Source organism: Xyrauchen texanus, chromosome 36, assembly GCF_025860055.1.
Source record: "Xyrauchen texanus isolate HMW12.3.18 chromosome 36, RBS_HiC_50CHRs, whole genome shotgun sequence".
Classification (NCBI taxonomy): domain Eukaryota; kingdom Metazoa; phylum Chordata; class Actinopteri; order Cypriniformes; family Catostomidae; genus Xyrauchen; species Xyrauchen texanus.
Genome location: NC_068311.1, coordinates 21,170,588 through 21,187,108, shown reverse-complemented (window position 1 = coordinate 21,187,108; position 16,521 = coordinate 21,170,588). Strand labels below are relative to the sequence as shown.

Genomic DNA, 16,521 nt, shown 5'->3' with positions numbered 1-16,521 from the left:
AAAATTACTTTGAACTGTGGTAAAGTTTGTACCCGACAAATTAATGATTATAGACTGATGGACCTCTTTAAAATGAGTGTAGCAATGTGCAATCACCTATAATTGATAAATATAATCTTTAATTATGTATGCTTGATCTCATTCTACTAAGAATGGTAACTATAATGTTTAACTTGATAAAATACAATGATGTGTATGTAACGCAGTTCAATGGAAAGGAGGAGGCAAGAACCGGCTTGTCAATATAAATAATATTTTAAAAATAAACTTAAACAAAAGACATCTACACACACATGACGGACATGTCCGTAAATGATCTCTCTCTCCCGCACCACCGTCTGCCATCAGCCTTTATCCCTCTCAGAGGCTTAATTAGCCTGATAAGGGACCGGGTGTGTATAATCACAACCCGGCCCGCCCTCCTCCCTTCCACATTCCTGCCTCGTTCTCTCAGGCTGGGGAGCCCCCGGCCTAACGTACACCCCTCCCCCCCTCTTTCCCTTGGGGAGGGCGTGCTTTAAGCCCGGTCTGCCGGCAGGTCATCCCCATCTACCTGGACGAGGGAGGGGACAAGGGGAGGGAAACAGAAATAATTAAAATGGGGGAGGTACTTCCTGTAACAGTGTAGTACCCCCCCCCCAAAACAACTGTAAAATTTAAACGAGAGGGAAAAGGCCAATGCAGAGTGGCAGTGAGAGAGAGAGAGAGAGGAGAGAGAGATGAAAAAAAAAACTTACTCGCCGGTTCTCCGTTACAACGTCGCATGGTCCTCGATCACTTCTCCACCCTCTCATGTGGAGGACAGCTGCTTCTCCCCGGGCGGACCGGAGTCAGACTCACGACCCCCGGCGGTCAAAACGCCCCTCCGCTTTCTCGGCGACTCGTGGGGACACTCCTCTGCCCCTGGCAGCGGCCCTACCGCTCCAGGCGGTCGGGGAGACACTTCCCTCCTCCCCTCGTGGACGACGGTCTTCCTTCGACCCTTCCATGTTTCTGGGGGATGGCAGGGCTCTCCTCTGCACCTCACAGCGGCTCAATCGTTCCAGGCGGTCAGGAAGTCCAGTCCCCACTCGCCTTGTGGACTGCGGCCATTCACCGCGTCCAGGTGGTCGGTCTACTCCCTCCCCCGGTGGATGGCAGTAGTGCTCCCCTGGGTGGACGCCAGTGTCAAGAACTCCGCGACGGGCATCCCTCCTCCTTCCCGGGCTTCGGCACCAGTGTAACGCAGTTCAATGGAAAGGTGAGAACCGGCTTGTCAATATAAATAATATTTTAATAATAAACTTAAACAAAAGAAAACAACACACACATGACGGACATGTCAGTAAACGATCTCTCTCTCCCGCACCACCATCTGACATCAGCCTTTATCCCTCTCAGAGGCTTAATTAGCCTGATAAGGGACCGGGTGTGTATAATCACAACCCGGCCCCGCCCTCCGCCCTGCCAATACCTACACGTATAACATCCATAAAAAAATTTCATGTTTAGTATTTAAGCGTTCGCTGGTGTATGAAGAGAAATCTGGTGAAAATTAATATCATGCCTCTTGTACCATTCTCAAGATATAAACGCTCATGATTAAATATGCACTATTTTTGAGCGGGACATTTTTAAGAGTCTGAAACAAAGGACCATAACTCAACTGTCAGAAAACACAGCCCAGTTGACCATGTGACTCAAGTTACTTCTGATTTGGGGGATGTGGCCAATCTCAGTTCAAATAGTTCCAAACAGGAAGAACTCTCCTCTCTTGCTCTCTTTGTCGCTCTCTTCACTCTTCTCTTCTGCTCCGCTGACTCCATGCCATGTGAGGTCCAAAGTGGGAATTCGACGCCCTGAGAAGGAATGAGAAGGCCTCGCTTCACAGCTAACCATTCATACGGACAATAAATTTGATCACACAGAAGTTAAAACATCAACGGAATGAACTTTCGACCAAGAACCAAGCCACACAAAGAACGCAAGGAAACACCACAAAGACACGCAAGTACATATCCAATATTGTGCTCAAAGTGCTGGTGTATTAATTAAATTATTTGGGTAATCCGATAGCTAATAAATGTAGACTCAAAGAAGGATAAATGGTTCTTAAGGTATTTTCAACAGACCCCGTAGAGTTCATCTTCACTGTACTGAGCAGTTATTTCACATTCTGTCACTTTTCACCAACCTGTCTCATGTATATATATGTTAGATTAGATTTACGTTTAGAATACTAATAAAGTTTGTCTGTGTTCAAAGACGACTTGACTGTGGTATATTTTGATAAATAATCTCATCCCTGTTTCTACAAGGTTTCACTTCTAAGCTGTACAATAAGCCATGAGAATAATATCACTCCAATAAGTGAATCAATCATAATTCACTTATTAAAGCTAATTCCTAGTAGAAATTGTGAGCTGATACAACTAGACGTTGTATTACGATTTCAATGGTGGAGAATCTATTAAAACAAATAATCTAGTTATTTGTCATTTATCTAATTTATAATGGTTGTTGAATGCGACTAATTCTGTTATACATTTCTTTACCTAATAAGGTACAATAATGACAGTTCGAGACCCTAAATTCCCTCCTAAATATCGCATACCAAAATACCATACATAACTGATTTAGATCTCTAAATTATATATGTAATACCCTACAAATAGTTCAGTGTAATTAAACTTGGACTATATTACAGAATATTTGTGTGTGATACTGTATATGTATTTAAAGTTATCAGAGAATCACATTGTTTGCTTAGCAACATGCTAATTTGACACTATTGGAATCAATAGTGAAATGAATTTCCCATACGCTTAGTGTAAGGAGCATTTTTGTGTAGCACTGCTCATGAAAGCGTTCCAAATCAGTCACTTAATAAGCACTTATTGTGGTAAGAATGCTGTCTTATGTAAACAGCAGCCAATAAGGCAGTTCACTAACTTCTGGAACACAGATAATGCCTTTGTCTCAATTAAAACAAGTCCTGGTGGCTTAGAGGGATCTCTAATTTCTGGATCTTCTTAAAATGCCCATGTCACAATATAGATTCATTTAAATGCTCTCTGTAACTCTGTATCCCCAATCTCAGCCACATGCTAACATTATCCCTGGTATTGACCACACGTGGCAGATTATGCAAAAGTACAACATAGGCCCCCTGTTCCAAGCATTTCTCCTATTTCTGGTAACATGAATTTCCAATTTAACATTAAACATTCACAGAGATGGATGTGTCCCACACAGCTTTGTGACCTGTGTTTTAGAGAGTGTGTGCTTTGAGAAGAACTAACAATAGGTGATTTCTCACCCAGACAGCCAGCAGCAGATTTGAGGTAATTAAGGTTCTGTAATGCACCTTGAAAGAGAACAAGTGCCATGCTAGCAAGCAGCCATTACTAAAGACTTTCACAATCCATGTCAATAGCATTTGAGACTCTTTTTCTCTTGTTTGGAGTTTAGTAAACAGACAACTGTTATTCCACTCAATCTTACACAAAGTGAGTACATTAGTTCTTTAGCAACAGCATGTGGGTCATGCGACCATGTGTCCACATGTGTGGACATTGTATTTTGGCTTCACTAAATGCAATGCATAATTTAAATGAATACAATTTAAATGGATAACTTCTGCCGCACCGAGACACGTGCCCCAAAAGCCTGCAGTCAATTACCTTGAAGCGCTCCTACAGACACAGTGCCATCAAATGTGCCTCTGGTAAGAAATCTCCAATTTTTTTAATTGAAACCTGTTTGGTTGTAAAGAGAAGTTTCTCTAGTTTCGTTTGATATGCTGCTTTATAATCTCTGTTTTCACGCATCAGTGTCCTGATAAAAACAATGTCCATATGCAAGGATTTTGGGACTTTATTCCCTCAAAAATAGAAAAAACATGTCAGTTATTTTGAATAACTTTCAACATTCACACATCTGTGGGTCATTTCGCTTCATTTTAATATACATTTTGTAAAATTTATTTTTGTTATCACTGTGCAATACGATTCTGTTGAGGATGAAAATATGGTGAATTTCAAACTATTCTGAGACCAGAGCAGACAGACAGCTCACTGGAGGTTAAGTAATTCACTAAATAGGGAGCAAGGGAGCATCCTATAACTTTATATGCAGCTAAGTGGATTCTATCCTAAAATTCAACCAAAAGTTCAGTTTCAGGCTGCAGATGATGTTTGGAACACTCAACATGTTTGGCAGACATGGGACAATGGTAATCAGTACCTAGATTCAGAATTTTATAATGCTACGTTTTATTTTAACATGGTTGGCAGTGATTGGATGATGCTGGATATTACTTCGAATAACAATTATTTATTCAGCTTTATAGAAAATCAGCTGTGATGTCAGTATCATCTCAATAACATGAATAATCAACACTCCTGGAAACATAATAAGCTATTTGATTTTCTATAGCTTAGTGTTATTTAAAATTTTACAACGTAGTTCTGCTGTCCACATATGTGGACAATCATTTTTAGGAAAACGATTTTGTCTAGAAAAAGAAAAAAAAAATATATATATATATATACATATATATATATTACACTGGTGCCAAAGGTTTGGAATAATGTACAGATTTCACTCTTATGGAAAGAAATTGGTACTTTTACTCACCAAAGTGGCATTCAACTGATTACAATGTATAGTTGACATTAATAACATGAAAATATACTATTGCAATCTGAATAAAAAATCTGAACTTTCAGAACTTCTTAAACTACTTCAAAGCGTTCTCATCAAAAAATCCTCCACGTGCAGCAATGACAACTTTGCAGATCCTTGGCATTCTAGCTATCAGTTTGTTCAGACACTCAAGTGACATTTCACCCCACACTTCCTGTAGTACTTACCATAGATGTGGCTGTCTTGTCGGCACTTCTAAGTGAGGTGCTTACAGTCTAGCTGGTCCCACAAAAGCTCAATGGGTTTAAGATCCATAACACTCTTTTCCAATTATCTGTTGTCCAATGTCTGTGTTTCTTTGCCCACTCTAACCTTTTCATTTTGTTTTTCTGTTTCAATCTCAATTTCTCAAACTAGAGCCTCTGATGTACTCATCCTCTTGTTTAGTTGTACATCTGGTCTTCCACATCTCTTTCTGTCCTAGTTAGAGCCAGTTGTTCTTTGTCTTTGGCGACTGTAGTGTACACATTTGTATGAAATCTTCAGCTTTTTGGCAATTTCAAGCATTGTAAAGCCTTCATTACTCAAAACAACGATTGACTGACGAGTTTCTAGAGAAAACTGTTTCTTTTTTGACATTTTTGACCTAATATTGATCTTAAAACATGCTAGTCTATTGCATAAAGTACCAATTTCCTTCAGAAACATCTAAATCTGTACATTATTCAAAATGTTGGGCTGCCAGTTTATATATATATTTATTTTATTAAATTCCTTTTTTTTTTTAGTGCTACTAGTTATAAATCAAAAAGTGTAACGTAAAATGCACACAGCAGTTACACTCAGGTTTCAGGTATTTTAAATATGAAATACTACCCTTGTTATATATAAACTTCTGAATTAATTTAAAGGTTAAGTGTGCAAAATCTATATAATAATATCATCACCAAAAACTGTTTTCAAACAGGCTATGGATGGAAAACCTTGCAATATGTCCCAATGCTGGAATACTGGCTTCTTATCTCAAACTTAATAGTTCAACATCATAAATGCAATACATGTTTTCATTAGGGCTGTCGATATAACGCGTTAATTCAGTGCGATTCATTTGATTAAAATGTATTATATGAGGGGCTTTCTCAGCAAATATTTGTATATGCGATTAAATGCAATTAATCGCGATTAATTAATCGGGACACCATGTAATTAATTTGATTAAACATTTTTAGCGATTGACAGCCCTAGTTTTCATACTTAATATAAGTATTCAAATTGGTGTTCAACACTAGATTTAGCAGCAATGCTGTTGCTTACCAGCATACTCAGGGTCCACATGAGGAGGATAGAACCGGAAGTTAATGAAGAAGGGGATAGGCACACCGAATTTAAACCACTCCACCACATAGGGAGTCTGCTGGCCGTTTAGGGGGTGGCTCACGTCACATCCCAGAACAATGCTCTCTCCTGCATGGGCTGTCACAAACTGGGGCTCCTCTCTCACTCCGTGGGCACCTGCACACAAAAAACAAACAGACACAAGTATTCAGCAAAGTTTTAAAAATATAACAATGTAAAAAATATACAGTATATATATATATATATATATATATATATATATATATATATATATATATATATATTTAATGTTTTAAATGTTATTTGAGTTTATTTTGTGTGAGTTTTGTGGCTTTTAGTCCATGACTGTTAGCTTTGAGGCTATCTACTGTATAATGTCCTCCTAAAAGTACACAAAATTAATCTTATTCACATATAAGCATATACAGTCTTTCCCTTCCAGCAAAATGAACCAAACATAATAATTACTCTTGCTGCACTACACAGATTTTTGTTCAATCAATGCTCTCTAGAATGATAATGTCCCTTCCCCTACTACCATATGCAACCTAATATCAATGTATAGGAAAGTAGCAGGAGAGAAAGGGTGAGTTGAACTAGGAAAATGACGCAGACCGAAACCTGCATCCTTGGAAGCACTACACCTCTAACATGATGCAAGTATGTGCTAGTTTCACTGGAAATATGAGCAGCTTTAACCAATTTTTGCCACAAGCCACAATTTTCCCTAAAAACTACACACAAGGTGCCAAGCAGCTAATTTTCCAATTTAACAAACATTCTTTATGAGGACATAGCTATTTTCCCAAAAGCAGGTGAAACGTTCTGTACTGTACACCATGAGATGACAAGAGGCTTATCCATACAACCCACTGATCTTGGCTAATTCATGCTTGGATGGCTTTTACAATAGAGAAGCCAATGTTTTAGCAAACAATGCACAAGCACGTAGCATGCCTATGGGTGACCTATTGGAAAGATAAAGGTCATTGTACATGCCTCAGCAGAAAATATATTGGGAAAATGGATTTTCTTCTGCTAGCTCCACTACACCCATTGAGCACTCTCCCCTCTATAAGAGTTAGCTTGTTCACAGCACCTCAATGAAGGGGAAAATAACCCCCGAGAGCAAAGGACCTGCTGACGGTGCACTTTCCCCCATGGAGCTATTGTATGGAAAACCAAGTGATTCAGTAAAAGTACAAATTTAAGAAAAACTAGGTTACCAATAGGGATGTGCAAAAATACATATATTCAAAATCAACTAGTCAGTGGGTTGCCTGAATAACCAGTTGACTAGTCGCTCTTAAGGAAGCCCTGTATAATTAGGCTAGTTTACATATCACCTGACACCGTTTGGGTGTGTTTCAAGGGGCGTTTACATAAGAGGCCCTTGAAGGACACAACATTTTTTTTTAAATTTGAATATTTTTAACTTGAAACGCATTATTCAAAATGCTACATTCATGGCCGCATGCTGATAAAACAGTGCGAGACATGGCGAAATGGCCAAAGATGTCCTGAATATGAATGGATGTAGTGGCAGTAATTTAAAGGGAATGAATTTAAAGAATTTAAATTAATTAGAGGTCAACCGATAGTGGATTTTGCAAAGACCGATAACTAAGGTGGTGGGAAAGGCAGATAACCAATTAATCGGCCGATAGTTTTTCAAATCGATTTATAGAATGTCCAAAGCATTACTGATTCTTACTTTAATAAGGCAGGTAAAGTCAAACAGTCCAAAATGAATACAATTCCAGATGCTGTTTTTTGTTCAACCAAAATCCTAATAATAACCAGAAAAAATAAGATTTTGCATAATGCTGGTCTTTTAAGCGTAAACAAGCCCAAAACATACCTGGGACTCTTCTTTTGAAATGAAGTACAAACTATCGCCAACTATTTTTGCCGATAATAGATAGTTCCAAAAAGCACCGTCGGCACCGATTAATCAGTAAAACCGATATATCAGTCTACCTCTATTTACTACACAATTGAATGGGGGGCCTTGCACACAGAACACATAATTGTATTAAAAACATATAGATGCATTGCAGTCAACAAAATGCAGGTGTCTCAAAACATGTTTTTAAAAGTTGAAGTTCATTTACCTTGATATTGCTTCATAAAAACATTGCACTCATGCAGTGCGACACGTTTCAACGGTTAAAGACATCTAACTAAGACCATTAAAAATATAAAAAATAAATATATATTTATATATAATATAATATATAAATCTAGATAAACTAGTCAACCTTAAAATATCTAATAGCTGGATGATGGTTCAACCATTGTGACCCGTCCCTTGTTACAAAAATCTTTATTTATTCATACATTCTTTCAAATGCATTTGTTGGTGATATTTTTTACCCGTTTAATCAGCTTTATCCAATGGAAGAGTTAATCCATTTTATTTGATTTAGCTAACACAGCTTTTGGACTGAAACAGGGAAGATTTAATCAAATTACTCTTTTCCCAAAGTAGAGCCGGGTCCTCCAGTCACAGAGCCAGAGCCCTGAAATCCACTCCACTACTGTGAGTACAGAAGGGTTCAAAGCACCACAAACACAGCAGATTAGCTTTAATGAGAGGCCAACAGGGTGCATGTATACTTATAAACTCAAAGCACCCTGACCGGCCCAGAGGCTCACAAATAGCATTTCAGCCAGACACCATTAGTGTGAAAGTCCCATGATTAACTTTGTTAGAATAGGCTAATTGTTATCTTGTAACACTTTCGCACACTTAGGGTCCATGTGACATTCGAAAAATTATAGAAGATCAAGAATTGCACATTGTAATATCATATAATTAACACTTTTGTTTGCGTGCAAGGAAAATAGCTGTATTTGGACAGTTCCTTTTTATAGCCACTACATGGTTAAACTTCAATACTCTGATTCAACTTATTTTGTACTTGATTCTCACTTGTATCTAGAGTCTAAAAGATTTCTTAAGCTACCTGCTTTAGTAATTGCCAATTAAGAGGTATGTAAAAATCTGACCAAGATTCAATGCATCAATTTCAGAATTTAACAATTCATTTTAAAATTAAAATCTATTATTTGGTGAACTCGTAATACATTGGGTATAATGCTGCACTTCATTCAACTCGGAAAGTCTGATTTTCCAACTTTCTAGTAGGAAATGTGCAATGGAATGCCATTTGTTTCCTTAGCACCTGGCAATGAAATGCTTTTATGGTCGGAGATCAGAGATATCAAGTAGGAATATCCCACATCCGATTTGAATGGAACGCAGTATTAATATACACTCAATCAGCACTTTATTAAGAACATCTGTACACCTACTTTATCTAACGATTATCTAACCAGCCAATTGTGTGGCAGTAGTGCAATGCATAAAAACATGCAGATGCATCAGCAGCTTCAGTTAATGTTCACATCACATCAGAATGGGGAAAATATGTGATATCAGTGGCATGATTGTTTGTGCCAGACGGGCTGGTATGAGTATTTCTGTAACTGCTGATCTCCTGTCACAACAGGAATTGTACCAAAAACAAACAATTGTGCCAAAAACTAAAAATATCCAGTGAGCGGCAGTTCTGCTGACAGAAATGCCTTGTTGATGAGAGAAGTCAACAGAGAATGGCCAGACTGGTTCGAGCTGACAGAAAGGCTACGGTAACTCAGATAACCGCTCTGTACAATTGTAGTGAGCAGAATAACATCTCACAATGTAACACATCGAACCTTGAGGCAGAAGACCACGTCCGGCACTGTATTAGGACCATCATTTTTATTTGTGCTCAGTGAGTCTTTTTAATATTTCTTTCCCAAAATCCAAATCTTGAGTTTGTGGATGTAAAATGCTGAGTTTTTAAATTAAATCTGGGATTAAGATTCTATTATGGTGTAATTTGTTCCTCCAGTTACATCCAGTCCCTCCAATGCCATCATATTTAAAAAATAATTAGGAATCATACAAAAATCATCAAATCAAACTGAATCAAAATAAATCGTGAACAAATTTCAGATTTAATTGTGTAAATAATCATAATCAAATCGAATAGAAAAAAAACAAAGAAATATAAACCATTTCCAATTATGCAGTATATGGATTTTCTTCTATATCAAAGTTGCTTCGAAAAAATGTTATGCATATAAAAATGTATATAAAAAGGGCTTAAAACCTGTGATTGGCACTAACTTTGCTACAAATAATGAAGCTATTGGCTTAACTACATCAACAAAGATAACTGTTACGATCCCCTGTTGTCTGCCCAGTGTTTCTCTTGTCACCTGTCATGAACTCCAATTCCCATGATTCCCGGCCCTCATCACTGCCATCCCCATGTCATTGTTCTCATCTGCATGTCATTTTGGCGTTATCATGTCTGTGTATTTAAACCCTGCTGTTCCTCCATTCCTTGTCGATCGTTGTTTGTAGTTGTCTGGATGTTGATGTTTTGCCCTGCTCACTCTGTTCTTGTACCCTTTGAATGTTTTCGTGTTCCCTATCAAGAGGTCTCTCCTATTGCGTAAGTAGCTTACGCTATGGGAAAACTCCGTTTCTCGAGAAATATTGAAGTCTTTATGTAAAACGCATTGCAGCTGCACAGCAGACAGTGATGAGCGAGGCAGCTCGGTCATTGGCTGTGCTGCGGCAACTGCTCGAACCAGTGACGGGGCGACTTAGAACGTGCGACCAATGGGGGCGCGTCCCGCATTCGCGCGCTCAGAGCCTGCTGAAATTAGCATATGAGGGCTATATAATGAACATCCCGTCACGCCAGTTCTTTTACATTTAATCTCCTTCAGCGAAGACCTTCTCTTCGCTGGATCCTCCGGATTTTTGGAGTCTTTCGCCGCCGTGGACAAGCTTACAGCGGGACTGCTGAGAGGACGCCGGCATCTTCAGCCGCCTTCGAAGCCTTCTGCTACGCCATCCAGCGCGCATCGCATATCCTTTACTGAACAAGCGTTCGCCCCCGCGACGCTTTTTAAGAGTAAAAGAGTTATTTTCCAGGCGTTGTTTCAAATGCCTTCAGCCTGCGCCTCGTGCAGAAGCCCTCTTTCCGACGGAGATCGGCACATCATCTGCACTCGCTGCCTGGGTCTGGACCACGCAGAAGCTGCACTCATTCAGGGCTCGCCGAGCTGCGCACTCGCTTTGCCGTTTTCACCACAAGCGAGCCGGCTGCCCCCGTGCTGCCACCTCTGTTCGAGCCGCACAAGAAAAAGCGCCGCTCACAGAGGCTGCCAGAGCACCCCGACTCCGGTGATGTCACGCCGGCTCAGTCCCCGCGGGCATCACCGCTACCAGATGTCTCCCCGCCGCCGGTCCATTTCGCGAGAGCGGACCTGCACCCCTCCAACAAAGCGGTGGGTCTCGTCTCGTTCGGCACATCAGGGGACGACGACGGAAAGGATGACAGCCTTATTCTTGACGCTGCATCCGACGACTGGCCGGGCTCGTTCGACCCCGCGCCATCGGCCTCAGCGGACACGAGCGCGGGCACCAGCACGGACTCGGATATCGTCCGTATCCTGTCTAAGGCCGTGGAAGACCTCGGGCTCGACTGGTCTTCTCCGGAAGAACCCGCCCGCAGCCGGCTGGATGAGTGGTTCCTGCACGGGCGCCGGCAGGCCCCCCGACAGAGACCCTCCTTTCTTCCCTGAGGTGCACGACGAGCTCACAAAGTCGTGGAAAGCCCTGCACTCGGCTCGCCTAAAGCCTTCTTTCTCTTCTTCGCTCTCCTCAGTGGACGGCGCGAGAGAAAGAGGTTACGAGGCAACTCCGCCCCTAGAGGAGACTGTGGCCAACCATCTATGCCCACCCTCCACCGCTGGATGGAAGGCCAGAGCTTCTCACCCATTGAAGCCGTGCAGAACCACATCAGCTCTCACCGGTCGCGCATACGCCGCCGCCGGTCAAGCTGCGTCAGCGCTGCATTCGATGGCGGTTCTACAAGTGTTTCAGGCCAAACTTCTCCGCTCTATGGACGAGTCTGGACCTGAACCTGACGCTTTTAAGGACCTGCGCAGTGCTACGGACATAGCTCTGCGAGCCACAAAGGCCACCGCCCAATCCATTGGCCGGGCCATGGCTAATTTGATCGTCCTTGAGCGCCATCTGTAGCTAACGCTAACGGAGATGAAGGACACGGATAAGGCACCCTTCCTTGACGCACCTGTCACTCCGAGCGGCCTGTTCGGACCTATGGTGAGAGATTTCACGGAGCGCTTCACTGAGGCGTGGAAGGATTCGCAAGCTATGCATCACTTCCTGCCTAAGCGCTCCAGCTCATCTCAAAAACCGCAGCAGCAGCGAGCCAGGGCAGAACCGCCCGTCTCCCAGCCGAAGAGCAGACCTGAAAAGGACGCTCGACGCCGCTCGCGTTCCGCTGGCGAAGAAAGCCACAGGAGCAACGAGGCCCTCGACCCAGAATCACCCTGAACACAGAGCCTCGTAAGTCTTCCTAGCAGCAGGAAGAAAGAGAGGGAGTACGCGTCTCGCAAATGCCGGACCGCTCCCTCGCAAACATTTAAAACATAACCCAGTCCCCTTACAGGCGGCTGGAAATGTCTATACAGCAGTCAATGGGCCAGTCATAAAACTCACTCACCTGCAATCAAACGCCGTTTTCACGGCGACACACAGAAATCACCAAAAGAGTAATTTTCTGCCTGTGTCACTAAGGGTTCACATGTCCACACTAAAGTGCGCATTCCCACATATCAATACTGTCCAAACAGTGCCAAACACCTCCCCAGCTCAGGCTGGATGTCTCAAAAATGTAGATCGTGTGCCTATTGTCATGTATGCACCACTACACACAAGCACTGTTCCCACAGTTATAAACACTTCCCCAGTAAAAACGGGAAGTGCTATAAGTGTAGCGCGTGTGCCTGCCGTATTGCACGCACCCCTACACACAGCTACCCACACAGTTTCAAACAGCTATGCCGCAAACATCACAGATGCAATGCGCGAGATAAGAAACTCCCCGCTAAATGCGGAAAGCTTTATGAATGTGGCACGCGTGCCCATAATGATGAATGCACCCCCACTTCAAAACACTGTTCATACAGTTTCAAGCACCTCTCCGACTTATGCTGTGAGCATTTCGGAAATAGCGCATGTGCCTGTACTCTCACACGCACCTCTGCACTCGGCACTCAATACGGCTGCTCAGCGCGCACCTGTGCCTCTGAGAGCCGTAGATTCTGTGTTAGCACAAAGCGATTTGCCGGCGGGGCCCATACGTCACTGTGACACGCCCCCAGCCGGCATTCAGCCCATATCTGTGCGAGCAGAAGCCTGGGAAAAAAATCCCTGACATGCCGAAATGGGTTTTGAACATAATAAAACACGGATACTCACTTCAATTCGCTCGCAGACCACCCCGCTTTTCAGCGGTGGTCGAGACGAAAGTGAGGAAAGATGTGTCACATGTTCTACGCACCGAGGTGCTCAAACTGATAGAGAAGGGTGCTATAGAAACTGTTCCTCCCTCTTTGAGCGAGGCGGGTTTTTACAGCCGCTATTTTCTCGTCCCGAAAAAGGACGGTGGCCTTCGCCCCATCCTGGATCTCAGACATCTGAACAAAGCGTTAATGATTTGCTCGTTCAGAATGTTAACAACCAAACATATCCTCGCGCAAGTTCAGCCCGGGATTGGTTTCTATGAGTGGATTTGAAAGACGCTTACTTTCACATCCCGATAGCGCCTCACCACAGGCCCTTTCTGAGATTCAGCTTCGAGGGACAGTCATACCAGTACACAGTACTACCATTCGACCTATCATTGGCCCCCGTACATTCACGAAATGTATGGACGCGGCACTTTCCCCGCTGAGACAGCGGGGAGTGCGGATACTGAATTACCTCGACGATTGGCTAATCATAGCACAATCAGAGGTTCAGTTAATGACACACAGATCTTGGACTATCAGCCATTTACAATGCCTGGGTCTGAGAATAAATTTTGCAAAGAGCGTGCTATCCCCAGCCAGAATATTTCTTTTCTGGGAATAGTGCTAGACTCAGTGCAGATGACAGCGCGCCTCTCATCAGAGCGCGTGCTCTCTATTCGAGGCCTTGCAACATCGTTCAGAACGGGTGCGCACGCCCCTCTCCAGCGCTGGCTCAAAAGCCCTGACGCCCTGGAAAGCCATAAACTGGTATCAAACCGGCGTGAGTCTGGGCGTGAATACGCGGAGAAAAATGATCACGACAGATGCCTCCAAAATAGGATGGGGGGCCCTTTACGAGGGCAGGCCTGTTTCCGGCTTTTGGTCAAACCCGGAAAAGCGCCTACACATAAACTGTCTGGAAATGAAAGCGGTCGCCTTGGCTCTCAGAGCCCTGCTTCCGTACCTGCAAAACGAACACGTCCTGGTCCGAACGGACAACATGACGGTAGTTTCTTATATAAATCGCCAAGGTGGACTCAGGTCGAGTTCCCTGAGTCCTCCTTGGGGGGGTTGTTCCCTTATCTGAGGGTTGTCCCCCCCTAAAATATCATTAAAATATGTGTATTGTAAATAATATAATGATATATTCATAAAATAATTGTTTAAGAAATAAAATGATACAAATGCAAACGGGGCAACAACAAAAAAAACCTTGGTGTCCCCTTCAAAAATTGCTCTTGAGAATTGTTATGTTTATTGTCCCCCCCAACATTTTGATGAAATTTTCGCCCCTGCCTGCAAGCACCATGGTATTATTTGATTTACCTTTAAGCACTATGTACAGTAAAAGGCAGAATGTGAAGTTTATATTCACCTTAGCCAAATACATTTAAACACAATTCCTGACATTTAATCGTAGAAAACATTACCTGTCTTTGGTCAGTTAGGATCACTACTTTATATTAAGAATGTGAAATCTCAGAATAATAGTAGAGAGAATTACTTATTTCAGCTTTTATTTCTTTCATCACATTCCCAGTGAGTCAGAAGTTTACATACACTTTGTTAGTATTTGGTAGCATTACCATTAAATTGTTTAACTTGGATCAAACATTTTGGGCAGCCTTCCAAATGTTTCTCACAATAAGCTGCTGGAATTTTGTCCATTCCTCCAGACAGAACTGGTGTAACTGAGTCAGGTTTGTATGTCTCGTGCTCGCACAAGCTTTTCAGTTCTGCCCACAAATATTATCGGATTGAGGTCAGGGCTTTGTGCTGGCCATTCCAATACCTTGACTTTGTTGTCCTTAAACCATTTTGCCACAACTTTGGAGGTATGCTTGGGTTCATTGTACATTTGGAAGGCCCATTTGCAACCGAGCTTTAACTTTCTGGCTGATGTCTTGATATGTTGCTTCAATATATCCACATAATTTTTCTTCCTCATGATGCCATCTATTTTGTGAGGTGCACCAGTCCCTCCTGCAGCAAAGCACCCCCACAACATGATGCTGCCACCCCTGCCATGCTTCATGATTGGGATGGTGTTCTTCGGCTTGCATGTCTTACCCTTTTTCCTCCAAACATAACGATGGACATTATGGCCAAACAGTTATATTTTTGTTTCATTAGACCAGAGGACATTTCTCCAAAAAGTAAGATCTTTGTCCCAATGTGCACTTGCAAACTGCATTCTGGCTTTTTTATGGCAGTTTTGGAGCAGTGGCTTCTTCCTTGCTGAGCAGCCATTCAGCAGAGGTAGGTAGTAACGCGCTACTACTTTTTGGGGGGAAATTACTTTTAGAGTAAAAGTGGGTACTTTTTACTCTCACTCAAGTAAATTTCAAATTTTTTTTTTTTTACTTTGTCATTACATTACTGGGTTTCATTTTGGGTGGATGTGGCTCAGGTGGTAGAGTGGGTCGGCCACTAATCACAGGGTTGGTGGTTCGATTCCCAGCTCACATGACTCCACATGCTGAAGTGTCCTTGGGCAAGACACTGAACCCCAAGTTGCTCCCATGTATTTAAGCCCTCATGTTGCCATTGTCCTGTGTCAGCAGATGAAGAGATGATGATGAAGTGGGAACCCTAACAGCCTTTCCTGTTGTTCTGGAATTGATTTGCACTTTTCACACCAAACTACTCTCATCTCTAGGAGACAGAATGCATCTCCTTCCTGAGCGTTATGATGGCTGCGTAGCCCTATGGTGTTTATACTTGCGTACTGCTGTTTGTAAAGATGAACGTGGTACCTTCAGGCATTTGGAAATTGCTCCAAAGGATGAACCAGACTTGAGGAGATCCACAAACTTTTGATATTACCCATGATGTCAAGCAAGTTTGAAGGCAAGCCATAAAATACATCCACAGGTAGACCTCCAATTCAGTACACCACCTATCAGAAGCTAATTGGCTAATTACCTAAAGGCTTGACATGATTTTCTGGAATTTTCAAAGCTGCCTAAAAAGGCACAGTTAACTTAGTGTATGTAAACTCCTGACCCACTGGAGTTGTGATATAGTCAATTAAAAGTGAAACAATCTGTCTCTAAACAATTGTTGGAAAAGTTACCTGTGTCATGCACAAAGTAGATACCCTAAACAACTTGACAAAACAATAGTTTGCTAATTTTAAATCTGTGTAGT

The 16,521-nt window shown here is 42.2% G+C and overlaps 1 protein-coding gene across 1 annotated transcript in view; it reads right to left on the bottom strand.

Annotated features, from left to right (window-relative positions):
• Window positions 1-16,521, bottom strand: part of LOC127630245 (protein turtle homolog B-like) — a 113,929-nt gene that overhangs the window by 65,146 nt on the left and 32,262 nt on the right. The window contains 1 exon segment of the mRNA XM_052107722.1: window positions 5,941-6,138. Coding sequence (XP_051963682.1) covers window positions 5,941-6,138 — 198 coding nt within the window.